A 13,873-nucleotide genomic window follows, 5' to 3' on the forward strand; every position below is an offset into this window, starting at 1 on the left:
AGTCCTGAATGCTGAAGGCTCCCACAGAACATGACCTCCCCATGAACAGAGTAAACAGTGAATAACTATTTAATTAAAATTAAATGTTCAGCAGCAGCTAAGGGAGTGGAAACACACTCAGTGCATTAAATATGTATCGATATTAGATACAGCAGATTTCTTATATTGGTCAACAGCATTTCAAGGCTGCAGAGACTCGTCTGTGACAGAAATACACCAGAAGCTCCGATTTTTACATTTTTTCTTTGCACAAAACAATATTGTAAATTTAGTCACAATTTCTGTTAAGATTTAATAACTACTGTTATTCAGATGTGGAGACCTCCAAAGCGACAGCTCGACATAACATTACATCACATCAGCGCCCGTCTCTTACGGTAAATGTCGACAGACTGCAGTGTGGGCTGGCTTCAGGGAAGCTTGAGTGCAAATTGCTCCTCTTAATGGTTTGACATTTGTGTAGTAGCTAAGTAACTCTGCGGGATACGAGACAGACTGCAGCCAGGTGTGAAGCTCTTAATATAACTTAAAGACTAACACATGATGTGCACGAGGTGAAATATATCAGATTAAGCTCCCTGTTTGTTTATTGCTGTTTTATTGTAGTGTTTTTAAAATGGTTACATCCGGGGTATTTGAGCAGCCTGGATATTCCACAACTATCAAACATGGATTTAAAATGTTTCACCTCAAGTTTTCTTTAAAATGCCTATATTTCACTCATATTTTTATTTGGGGGTCTACAAGAATATGTACATATTTCAATGTGATGAAAAGATTTTCTTATTCTGTTTATTGCTGCAGCTCCTTTTCACTAGTTTTACTTCCTGTCTGAGATGCTCAGTTTTAGCTGTTGTGGCCTTAACGCCTCCCTCCAGCCCCCGAAAGCTCGGTCGGCTGATCGAGCAAAATCGAGGTATTAGTAAGTCCATTCATACTAGTAGGTACACAGATATAGATTTAAATAGGGAAAAAAAAAAACCTACCAACTCAAATTTCATGTGACTTGGTTGAGAGGCAGCACATCAGCAAAGCAGGAATCCATAATATTTAAATGAAATGCAGAAAAGCAAAAAGAGTAACACACAATCATTTAATATGGCTTAAAATTTCCCCAATCCGTGATTAGTCCTAAACATTACAACATTAGCTGACCTCTGACCTGTGAGAAACAGATAAAATGTTTCTATTCTTTGGTGACATTGTAACGAACAGTAAACAGAGCAACACAGGCTCCGTGTGTTCGCTCTGGTTGGAAACAACGAGATCGTTTGGTGTGCTCGGGTCGTGGCTCCGGTGAGCTGCTTTGCTTCAACTCGTTGGGACGCAGACGAGTGACGTAAACATGTCGACAGAGAAACGACCTGACGTCATTTTTCTGAGGTGGACTTTGTAACTTTGCAAACCTTCACATGCTCAGATAAAATCATAAAACAGGCTAAAGGTGGGGAAACCAGCACACATAGTGTGAGCACTTGAGACTTCAAGTGTCGATGCTGTATAAGGTTCTGCACGAGCATAGGTCACGATGCAAAACGGGCTCCAGAAATGTGCTCCTAATTTAAATACTTTGGAACATTGGAAGAAGACATGGTTGGAGGTTATAGCTCAATGTGTTTCTAATTACTCAAAAAACTTCTATTGTTACAGTTGAAGGGGAAGACTTTCATTGGGCCAGTTTTATGACATAATAACAGGCAGCTTAAGGAATATTATACTTCAGGAGACAGAGAGGGCAGGGCTCCTCAGCAGCGCTTTCAGTTGCCAGAAACATTATCCTCTGCAGGACCGACACAGGACACAGCAGATAAAACCATTTAAAATATTGTGCATCTGGTTCCTGTCAGGCGCTGAAAGTTGCAGTTAGTTTGTGTTTACTTTTTAAACATGTTTTAAGCAGGAGAACACCACAGAGACCAAGAATCTTATTTAGCAAACACCTGGTCAAGATAACTGGATTTAGAAAGCCACCTGGCTGCAACATGATGAATATTAAGATGCACGGAGTCAGCACATGATAATGTGAACCAGAATAATGTCAGAAAAATGGGATGAGGACAAAATGGAACGTAGACACCGAGAATAGGAAGATGCAAAAAAAATAAATAAATAAAAAAGTGCAGCAGGCTGCTTTGTGGAGAATTTGAAACCAACGAGGTGTAATCCAGAAATTCTAATCTAGATTCGTCCATTAAAATACCTTTCAAATGCCCAAACACTGCACATCTGTTTGTAATGCTATGAGAGAGGATTTTACAGCTGTGGAAATTTATGGTGTCAGCATTGCAACATATTAACTTTGGTTAATAAGTTGCAAGGTAAACAGCAGGAATAAAACTTTGCATGCAACAAAATATCCGAGCCAGGATTTTTTTTTTTTTTTTTTTGCCAGATTATCATGTAATGTTTTCCAGTTGCTCACTATGTTGCATCAATGGAATCATCACATCCAAATGAATGGGGATAGCATGTTTTGCCACAAAGAGTTGTTGTCTGTCTGCTCTAGATAATCCAACAAGCACACTGAGGCCCTGCCTCATCCTTCCCACTGCCAGCACGGGGCTGATATAATCAACAGTGAGTCTGTCCAGGTCCTAAGGTGATTAAGAGTTGAGTGCAGCAAATCAAAAATGCCAAACAGCAGGGCTTGGAGGTTTAACAATCATTCCCAACAGAAGGGCTGCATCTACATAAAGAAAACAACAAAAGACTTGAGTGAGGGAACATGCAGCAGGCAGGAAAAGACAAACCTTTCCTCTCAGCGCTGCTGGGGACCTGTGAGGTGTTGATGCCCTTGGCCATCTCCTGGTTGGCGGTTTCCTTGGTGACCACTGAGCCTTTGAGCTTACTCTTTGGGGCGTCGAGGGCTTTTAGCTTCTTGGCATGTTTGGTGCCCTTGTAGTGGGCCAAGGCCTGGCTCTGTGAGAAGAACAAATAACAGGCTTGATTTAACGGTGAGAAAGCAGCTACAGAGCCTGGATGAACTGAAATATGAAAACTAAAAAGGAGCACAGTCAGGGTCAATGAAGCAGACTAAACATAATTAGCAGGCTTGCCTTGCAGTCCAGCAAAAAGTGTTGATTGTGTTTCTGCCAGTTTTAGAAAACTCTGAGCAGAATGTTTAATGCACGCAGGTAAGACTGGGTGGATTATGACTGAGTGAACAGCTCCTACCTTTCCTCCTCATGTGCTAGTAAAGGGAACTTTTTTTGGATCAAATATTAATTTAATGTTCCACAGCCAATGCCGACTTTATGAGGCCTTGATGTCAAATATTTTTCCTGTAAGAGGAGTTTTGCTAAATTAGCTCATTATAGTAACAATCCAGCAGCTGCTGCACCCCCCGGATAGGTGCTAAGGTTGCATTTTTCTGGCTACTGCAACTATAAAAGAGTTTGGATGAAATGTTCATTAAACCTACATATGAGACTAATTTCTCCAAAGGGGACCCATTATGAGCATTTCCAGCTCCACGTTTGCATCCATGGAATCTACTGGAGCAACTTTGCATGACTCACAGTTCAAAATGATTTTTATTTATCTTAAACCGGACTTTCCTGCAGCCCTTTAATTCACCCTGTATCTGCAGCCAGATCTTTTACATCTCTCCCTTTGAGCCAGCTTTCATCTGATTCGCTGGACTCGCAAACAGAAGGTTTGAAGAGCAGGTGGGTGGGGCTTCTGGGCTCACCCACACCTGTGTACCTGATATGATCAGATTTGGGATCCATTTTTACTGACATATAGAGCCAAAGTTTGGGGGGGCAGACTTGAGTGTTTATATCTATCTATTATAAAAATAATATCTTGATGTCAGTGATTACGAAATCTTCGTGACCCATGAAGTTTAATTTATGCACTGGCCGTTTGGTTTAAAGTCAGAGCACGCAGTGCCACCAAGATTCACCTTCACAACAGATTCATCAAGACGCACAGAAGGGGGACATATGCAGAGACTTTGAGCTGCCCTTGTTTACCTCTGCGCACTTTGCCTGTGGCAGGAATGAAGGTTTCAGGAGGGATCCAGTTGGAATAAATAAAAACACCAACCGTGCAGCCCCAGAAGACGCTGGTAAGCAGTTTTATTTATGCACCGCTGTGGGGATATTTACCAAAGGCTGCTGGGACAGAAAGCCCACTCCAGGTAGCATCTTTAGATTAGCATATTGTTCTTCTTCCTTTTTGTCATTTTCAGTCATTAGTGTGCATCGTTTGAGCAGTGGCTGGATTGTTTTAAATGAAAGGGAAAAAAAAAGCTCACGATCACACAAAGTCCTTGTAACATTTAGTTTGGATGTACACTATACCGAGCAGACTGAACTCTGGAGAATTACGTGAGAAGTAGAGCAGAGTACGTACTAGAGTATGTGAAAAGTTAATAGAATGAGACAAGTAAAGAGGTTTCATTACACTCGGTGCATAAAGTTGCCAAGAACTCATAGTTCAGTAATTTTGTTGGCAAAGGAAATTGCTGGAGTGCCTCAAACATCCCCCCTTCATCACTTTTTCACACAGAGTTTGCATCTTGTTCCGGCAGGAAACCGTTCATTTTAGCCCACATTCATCACCCTGCAGGTACCAAAGACATAACTTACCATTTGTCATGAGACACAGCTGATATGGATGGGTGTTTAATGCAACCGCAGAAATAATTCATCTTTCATTAAAGCAATGAAGTGGAAGAATTACCCGAACTCCAAATCTGGCACATGCATGATTAAAACTGGGACGGGAATCATTTGTTTCCCTTTCAGGTGCTCTGTGAGGGGCGGAAACACATCAAACACAGCAGCATTGCAGCGCCGCTTTAGAGGCTGCTGGAAACCGAAAGGTCACAGTTTAATTTCAACGTATCCATCAGCAGCCATGAACAATTCGACCCCCTTGTGCATCATGACTAAACCTCAGTGAGAGTTCAGGATAAATAAAAGCAAAGCTCTGTGACATTAAGCTGGTGTGTTGCTGATTGTTGTGACCACACAGAGGCCGAAAAAGGCCCAGAGTCAGTTTTGTTGATGGGAATTTGGCAACTTTTCCATGAAAGTTGCGCAACCATATTAATGGAAAAACCACAGCAACAAAAGGTTAAAACACAAAGAATCACGTTATGGTGCAACTGCTTTAACCAATATTTCCACATTGCTAAAGTAACAGTGTTACCATCCCCTTACATCTGTAAGACAGCTTTATAATAATACTGTGACTGTTATTTTAATTCCAGGCAGGACTGTCACAGTAATTCCATTTTAATCACGTGTCAACATCATATTCTACACGTTTAAAGATATTTCTGGTTTTTGATAAATGCTGTGAAGTTAATGATGTTGTTTGAACCGCTGCAGTCATGAAACGGGACAGGAGACACTTCAAATGTTCTTTTAATTAAATCTTTGTTCAGAAGTCAGAAAATTCAGAGGAAAATAGCCCCAATCCTCAAATTGTCCACTGTTCCGCTGAAGAGAAGGATAAGCTGGTTCTGACTTCCCAATTCAATTAATTTAATATCATTTAAATAGGTCTATGACCCAGTTCTTCCATAAACACTCTAGCTGTTTCTGGTTACTCAGAACAGATTTTTGAATTCACGATTCAACATTAATTTAATTTTTTAAATAAAATTATCTCAAAAGACCAACATTGATGTAATGGAGGGTAAACTTAATTTTTTTTTTTTTTTACTTGTGGAATAGTTCACTCAGTTTTATTCACATGTAGATTTTGCCCTTTTTTTTTTTTTTATTTATGGAGATGAGCCATCTCACACTTTTATTTGTAGTGCTAAGTTTATGCACCATTTTTAGCCTGCCATAAATCTTTATGACCCAGATTCACAGGGTGTGTATACAAAGCCCTGCAGCCAGTAGTATCATGAGGGTGCAGGCGATGGAAAAAGTACTTTCTGGTGATGTTGTTTTAGGGGATTTCAGGGTCTTATTTTGAAAATCGTTGAGTCTATTACGCTGTGCTGCTGCATCCAAGCAGAAACTCTCCCATCCACATTCCTGTGGATGAGTTAAGACCCCAGAAAACAAGTCCAAGTCACAACAACAAAAAAGCCCCAGTCATTGTTTTAACCCATAGCAGCCAGTGTGTGGGCCTCAGCGTGATGGGGAGCACCGATGAGTCTCACAGGAAGAAGCTGCTCCCAAAGTCTGATTCATAGTGTGACTCAAATTTGTTGTGACTTACGTCAAAACCAAATGAAAATAAACACATTCTTTAAACACATTTTCATCTGGTACCAGCCTGCAGCCAGCACCTGCTTGCTGTTGAGTACATTATTAGATTTCCTTCAGTAAAGTTAAATCATACTGAATGGCTTCTGCACAGATTGTTGCTGTAGGCTGGGGCCATAAATGTTTAAGGATTAAACTGATTTACACTGGTTTAATGCAAAGTTAAAGTAATATTTGTATGGCATTCTTGTGTTATTAAATCTACCACATGTAAAAAGGCATCTATTAACTTTAACTGATGTTAGTTAAGCTTTTAGAGTTTTGTTTGTCAAAAAAGGTTTAATTTGTAAAACAGTGCCAAAGACTGATTGTGTAAAGGATTGCTCAAAAACATCATTAAGACTGAGATAAAGATTAGACAACGACCCGAGTCAACCTCACAGCAGGACCAATTAAAAAAGTCATGCCCAGGATTATCAATATGGCCAAAGCACATGCAGGTCCTATGAGGGAGTCTTTCCAGTCATAATGCACATCATACACGGTATCGAGTAAACCAGAAATCTGTCCAAAACTGTGCAGTTGCTGAATGAGGAGCTGAGCTGTCGTCATGCAAACCAGAGCCCCGTCTTTTTTTTTTTTTCAAACTTTTGAAACACCTCCTGAACCTTCTTCTTCTTCTTTGTTTGCGAAGCCGAAGAAGCTGCTTCCTGGGCAGCTGCAGCTCTTGATTTCACTCCCAGTGCTCCTGCAGCCAACTTCCTGAGGAACAGTAAGAGGAATCCCAGGAAGAACAGGCAACAGTTCTCTCAAATCACTCCACAGCAGCCCAGGAATCAGAGTCCAGGCACGATAAATAACTGGAGGTTTATGGCAGGGATTTTTTTTTTTTTAAACTTCTGATATGGATAAATGGAACCCCCTGGGAAGAGACACAAATCCCTTTGGGGTTGCATTAAGATGGGCATCCGGCATAGAAATCTGCCAAATCAAACCTGCGGAGCTACCCGCTGTGGCAGCCCGTTGTGAAGAAGGGAGCAGCTGAAAGTAGCCATTTATGGATAAACCAAAAACAGAAAGCTGAAGGGGAAAGCAGGTATGTGAACAAAAACACTGTTTCTGTTGTTTCTGTCAGCTGAACAGTCATGTAGTTTTGTTTAGGAAGGTTCCTAACTTAGTGAAGTGATGATTGCCCCTCCTGTTGTTAATTTCATTAACACCAAAGAAGCTGAAGCTCATTAACCACCCACCTCTGCTACTTACTGACCAGATCAATATCCCAGAAGTTTAACTGCCTCGATGCTAAACTCTGATTAAAAAGTGTTGCAGTCAGTGTCACCAATAGGTGCATGCTCATGTTAAATATAGGTGTGCTTTCCATTTCCTGCAACAACTTGTTGACAGGTTTTTAATTTGTCCTACAGCAGAACATCATGCTGCTGTAACAAAATCTTGGTGTGGTCTTCAGGATTATCATGAAATTAATTTTTACTCCAGGTCAGCTGGGATGAAAGCAAAGTGCTCTGTTGGGAAAATATGATACACTGAGGTCTTGAAGATATGATGGGAGCCTCATCATTCACGACTCTGTGATTTTAAACTCAGTTCTGGGTTTAACAGAAGACCAGCTAACATGGGAGAACAATGATCTCTCCTTCTCGTCCTGGTTAGAACTTTCACTGTGGTGTTTCAGACCAAACAGTCCATCCTACATGTAACCAATGCATCAACTGGTTGTGCAGCATCACTCATCATATCAAAACAATAGAAATACAAACAATGTCTTGAGTCTCTCTAGTAACCCGCTGTGATCGGCATCAAACGCTGCACTGAGGTCCAGCAGGACGCGCAACTTCACCGCAGCTCGAAATCCAGACTGAAAGTCTTCAAATCAGATCAGATCTACTTTATTTATCACAGTTCTGAGAAATCATTTTGTTACAGCAGTTTAAAACAAATCAAACCCAACAAACATATAACAAATATCTTGTTTAAAATAGTTTATGGGCCAATAAAATAATACAACAAAAACATCCAATACATCTAGATTTAAATATTGTCTATAATTAGTGAAAACAGCTGGTATTAGACATTATCTGATCACCAAGTGTCTCTTTAGTCTTTATAAAATCTCTCCTCTCTTTCCTTGAGCTCATGATGTTTTCCATTAAGGTAAACGATCAGAAAAAGGAGGCGGCTGAAGTCAGCAGCACCTGGTGTCTCTCTTCAGATACTTCCTGTCTTGTTTTTTGGCTACATCCTTTGTTGTTTTTCCTGCCCTTGTTTCTGTCTGCTTCACCTTCTGTGCCCCCCCCCCCCCCCACACACACACACACACACCACCTGTTTTCTCACCATTTCGCTTTCATTTTATTTTTATCAGCCTCCTGAAGTTTGCATTTTCTGACTTTCTATAAATTCAGCAGACTTTGTATTAAAGCGCACTTTTTGTTAAGTATTCTGTATTTAGGTCTTCGTTTTGGTAAATGATAATTGCTTTCCATTTTCCTCAAACTGCCTAATGGCATTACTTCAGGCACGATCGTTGCTTGTTATTCAAACTATGGGAAAGAACTGAGAGTTAAAAAAAGTGAACGAGCTTCAGATTATTAACGAAGGTCTCCGGAGAGAAAATAATTTCTCTATTCCACAAAATAATGCAGACACAACTAATAACATTACAGTGATAAAAACACTATTAAAGTGGTAACAATTCATGCTGCCCGAGCAGTGAATTACAAATGTCATTGATAGCTCACAGGCTGCATTACTGATAGTTTTTTTTTTTAAACTTGTTTTGCCATTAAAGACTTAATTAATTACTATCATGAGCACAAAGAACATTAAGCTGGGACTCAGCTTTTAATTCCTATTTTCAGTTGAAAAAAATAGAACACTAACTTCGGCCATAACTCAAAAACAATGTGCCCTAAAATGTTCACACCGTAGATGCATCTGTTGAAAATCTCAGACCAGTTCCAATCTCAGTGACCTCGACCCAAAGGTAAAGGTCAAAGGTCAAGTTTTGTGAAAATCTTGTGAATGTGATAACTCCAGAATGATCTCATCTTGGTGCTCTTGTTACTGTTTGGCTAATATTATTTTCTTTGTGTATATGCAATGAAGATAAAGAGTCCATCACAATAATCTCAGATGAGTCCAAATCGTGAATTCGTCTTTTTCTGCACATAAATTATCTGAGCTTGTGCAGCTTTACGTTAATCTGACAGCATTCAGTGCTGTTTTATTCTGCTGAACAACTCATGGAAATATGGAGACATGAGACCAACACGTTAACGTGCCATCAGATTAATATAAAAAGGTGCATGTCTAAAGATGCTGCAGGCATAAAGGTCAGGTCCTGGTCTCTCAGTGCTGGTTCTTCAGAAGATAGTTGTTCAGAAAGTTGCTCTTTATAGGAGGAAGATGCCATAAAACTGGGATATCACAGCTTCTCAGACAGCCTCGTGATGAATGCGTTTAAAGTGTTGCTTTGGCTTGAATGACAAATGGAAAAAGTAACATAGAAACATGACTACGGAGCCTGACTCGTCTTCACAGCTGGACCATCGTGGCATAAAGTGGGTGTGAATGTTGGATCGCTGAAAGTGACAGATAATGGCCGACGCAGCCTATCTGACCATCCAGCATGCAGTTCGGACAGAACATAAATCCTGCTGAACTCTCTGTTATAAAATTCCTAAAGCACAAACCCAAACAGACTTACTGGGAAACTGGGACTGCCAAAGCGGAGTAAAAACCCCAATCAACACTCCTCACGGATACAGAGAATGAAAATGCACTTCATTTAGCACAGCATATTTTTGGATGGAGTCTAGTGGCGATGCTTAATTTTCTGTAGCTGACTGGCACATTATCAGTTAAAAATCATTTTCAGCATGCCTCATAAACCTGGGAAAAGTGGTGAAGTAATAACACGATAAAATGTCAAGTAAATTTGTTTTTTAGGACTGTGAAAGACTGTAATCTGTACACCCAAGGCCCCAGAACAGAAGCCCACGGTCTAAAAACACTGTTCTGTTTACTGAGAAGTAAACAAGACGGAGTCATTGTGTTGTCGGTTTTGTACTAATGCAAAACAATGAAATTTGCATGGATGGAGAAAAGACCTCCAGAAGTGGAAAGAAAGAGTGGCCTTCACAGCATGACTAATTAAGCTTTAGGACATAAACACAAGGAAACAATGGAATCATTCTTTTCTTTCAAGTATTGATTTTAAGGAAAACATTTTTATATTCCTGCAATGTGTGTTTATATGTAGGAATACACACATCAGTACACACATAAATAAAGGATTAAAAGTTGTTGTTAGGGGGCATCTCCTTGTGTTTGTTAGATATGCAGAAGAGAACAGAGACATGGACCAAGTCCAAAACAGCATCAAAGAAAGACCCGGGGTGGAGGTGGGTTGCAAAGCAGCTTGCAGATGCACAGCAGCTGTGGTCAGATTAAAGCAGCTTAAATAATTGGATGTGTTGAAGGGGGTCAGATGAGAGCTGATCTGCTGGGATTGAGGACTGTATAAAACACTCTGCTCGATTTCCTTATTTCTCACTTTTTAAAGTTTTGCTCAGGAAGCAAACAGTATATGAAACTCTCACTATAAGAAATATCCACCCGTGTTCAAATTATTGACTTCTTGAGGGCAACCAGTGATTGCTTATTGTGTACGCTGTAAAATGACAATGCCCGGTGTTCTGTGCCCTAAACTCATCAAGTAGTATTATGTTGGTCTCTCTGGTGGGTACGTCTGTTCCTGAGTGGCTCCTGGCCTTATCTGAAAGGTTCCCCAACATAAAAAATAAGCCCTGGAAATAAGGCAGGCAAGGAGCAACAAGCTAATAATCATAAAAACAGGCCATCCTCAGAGCTTGATAAAAAACATTTGTCCTGTGGTTTAGACAAATTTGGGTAACTTAAATTGAACAAATGAATCAAAACAAGGAAGCAAACTGCATGTTGTGTACTGCGTAGTAAAACGCAGTCGTGTGTGTGTGTGTGTGTGTGTGTGTGTGTGTGTGTGTGTGTGTGTGTGTGTGTGTGTGTGTGTGTATTCTGTAACAGCCTGTGTCATTAAAAAAAAGGTAAACAAAGTGTTACTGCACTTTGGCACGGGACGTCTCAGGCCAGAGGCTGCAGACTTATCAACATGTGTTCCTCAGATGGCTGCAGGAATTTAATGAAGCAGAGGAGAGCTTTTCATTAGGCAGCAGCAGACCACAAACACCAGCAATTCTCTCTTCATGTCCTTATTTGATTTAACCTCCCACCTCTTTGCTCCCTCCCTTTGCACTTGGCACCAAAGTACTGCACAGGTTGGCAAAGCAATTTTCATTGGATTTTTTTCCGCTTATGTAAACACCATCATCATATGAATTTATAATTACCAGCTTGTCTGTGTGTGTGTGTGTGTGTGTGTGTGTGTCTCTCTCACAGTCTTTGTTGCTTGTTCACTCCATATCTCACGCACAATACAGTAACTAATGTCAGTCACCATGATGATGCATTAGGAAGAAAGCGTCTCAGCCTCTCCTAGCCTGACGCGTTTAAAGTGATGTGTAAATGTATTCCTTCGTCTTTCAGGAAAAGATACAGATAAAAATATATCACCCTGTAAAATTAAGCCGGATAAAACCTACAAAAACAAAAGTCACGCTAAATAAATGAAGTTTTCCGTGTGATGGCGCAGATCAGACTATCTGGTGACTCACTCACACTTAACGAACTGCAGACTCGGGGCATGTTTATGACCTTAGCTCATAAACATAACTGCAAAGTAAAGCAAGAGCATCTTAAAATCTATTAAAGCAGAAAAACTTTTTTGTTGTTGTTTTTAAGCTCTCAGACCATTAAAAGCTTTTCAGCGAGGCTTTCTTCTCTCCTCAGCAGCATGTTTCAGCAGTTACTGTAGCAGGATCTCAAGGACAGGTCCAGCTCCCCTCCTCTGCATCATCATCATCTTAGTTTCATGATCAACTGTCACAGGAGCAAATTAAAACAATTCTCTGCTGTATCCTTGAATAAAACAGAAGAAAACAGCCGCAGGGTTTCCTTTTTTCCACCCCGTGTCTCTCACAGTGCTACCTGCCGACTGACAGCTAAACACAGGCTCTGTTTCTCTAATGAAGCTTTAAATTAGCAGCTGATGGTACATATATACTAAGAGAGATTTCCTCATGTAAAACATAATAATCTCATTCTGAGTAATCACCTTCCCATTCAGTGTTTGAAAAGGATTGATTACTCATTTAATCAAGGAGCTGCTATTTCAGGATACAGCTAATTTAACGGCATGCAGCAGGAGCCATGATTTTCTTTTTACATTTTTTTATTACTTTCAAAATAGTCTGGAAATCAGGCGCTGCCAGGAGTGGACATTTAAATTTAGCAAGCTAATAGCAATGCCATGCATTTCATTACAAGCTCGTATAATCTAATGAATGCAAAAATACATTCAGGTTGGAACATATGATATATATTACTGAAACACAGTGATGATGACAAACAGAAAGACAAGTGATCCTAATATAATGATGATATTATGAGTCTGATAGATCCGAGGAGAGCTAGCTGGCATCCTGAAACTGCTCACCTCACATACCTGATTCAGTCTCTCCTGAGGATTTGGAAACACAAATTTAATGATTACAGAGAAGTCCTATTATTCTCATTTCCAGCTTTGTGTTTATATTTTTGGACTACAAAAGCTTTGCGTGATTCAGTTTAAATTCATTCTCATCTATCTTGTGTTGGACTCTGATGCAGCCCCTCTATTCATCCTCTATTTCAGGGATCCTCAAATCCAGGCCTCGAGGGCCGGTGTCCTGCGGGTTTTAGATGTGTCCCTGATCAATGGCTGAATTCCCTCCTCAGTATGCAGTCAAGTTCTCCACAGTCCTGCTAATGACTTCTATACTTGACTCAGGTGTGTTGAAGCAGAGACACGTGTAAAAGGTGCAGGACACCGGACCTCGAGGCCTGGATTTGAGGATCCCTGCTCTATATGTAACACGCTTTATTCTGATTGGCTGCTGTTTGGAGGTTCAACCAGCAGGTGGGTGGAGTTTCTCTGCTCACAGCCTGAGCTGTGTTTCTGATTGGCCATATTGAGGACTTCTCATCCATTAAGACTGAAGTGTAGAAAAACTGTCAGAAACAATCAGCACCACTGTAACCGTACACAGTTAGGTCCATAAGTATTTGGACAATGATGTAATCTTTGTAATTTTACCTCTGTACCCCACTGCGGTGGATTAACTTCAGAGGTTTGGCAAAAGTACGGAATTAACTGTTTAGGAATTTTCAGAGGCTCAAAAGTGAGGTCTGTTCCCATAATCCATGTTATTCCATGTTATTCCATGACAAATGAAACAGATACAGTACAGGATCTGAAGTTGATCCCAAGTGTTGAGCTTGTATTTGGTAGCTATTCACCAGAATTCTCACTATGTGGTCCAAAGAGATGTTGATGCGAGTGAAGTAGACCATAACTGTGCTGCAAAACCAAAATAAGCGCACTCAAACAAATAAACCCGCTCAGCAACATCAAAAGCTCCGGAAAACCACAGAACACAGCTAAAGTGAATAATCACAAAATTCTTTCCTTGTTAAGAAAAACAACTTTGCAACAAATGTCCGAGACAAGAACACTTCCAAGGAGGAGGTCATTGTCAAAG

The 13,873-nt window shown here is 40.4% G+C and overlaps 1 protein-coding gene across 1 annotated transcript in view; it reads right to left on the reverse strand.

The window, feature by feature from the left end:
• Positions 1-13,873, reverse strand: part of znf385d (zinc finger protein 385D) — a 95,662-nt gene that overhangs the window by 23,992 nt on the left and 57,797 nt on the right. The window contains exon 4 of the mRNA XM_030748962.1: positions 2,751-2,919. Within this exon, the coding sequence (XP_030604822.1) occupies positions 2,751-2,919 (169 nt within the window). The remainder of the gene's footprint in view (positions 1-2,750; positions 2,920-13,873) is intronic.

Source organism: Archocentrus centrarchus, chromosome 16 (assembly GCF_007364275.1).
Source record: "Archocentrus centrarchus isolate MPI-CPG fArcCen1 chromosome 16, fArcCen1, whole genome shotgun sequence".
NCBI lineage: Eukaryota > Metazoa > Chordata > Actinopteri > Cichliformes > Cichlidae > Archocentrus > Archocentrus centrarchus.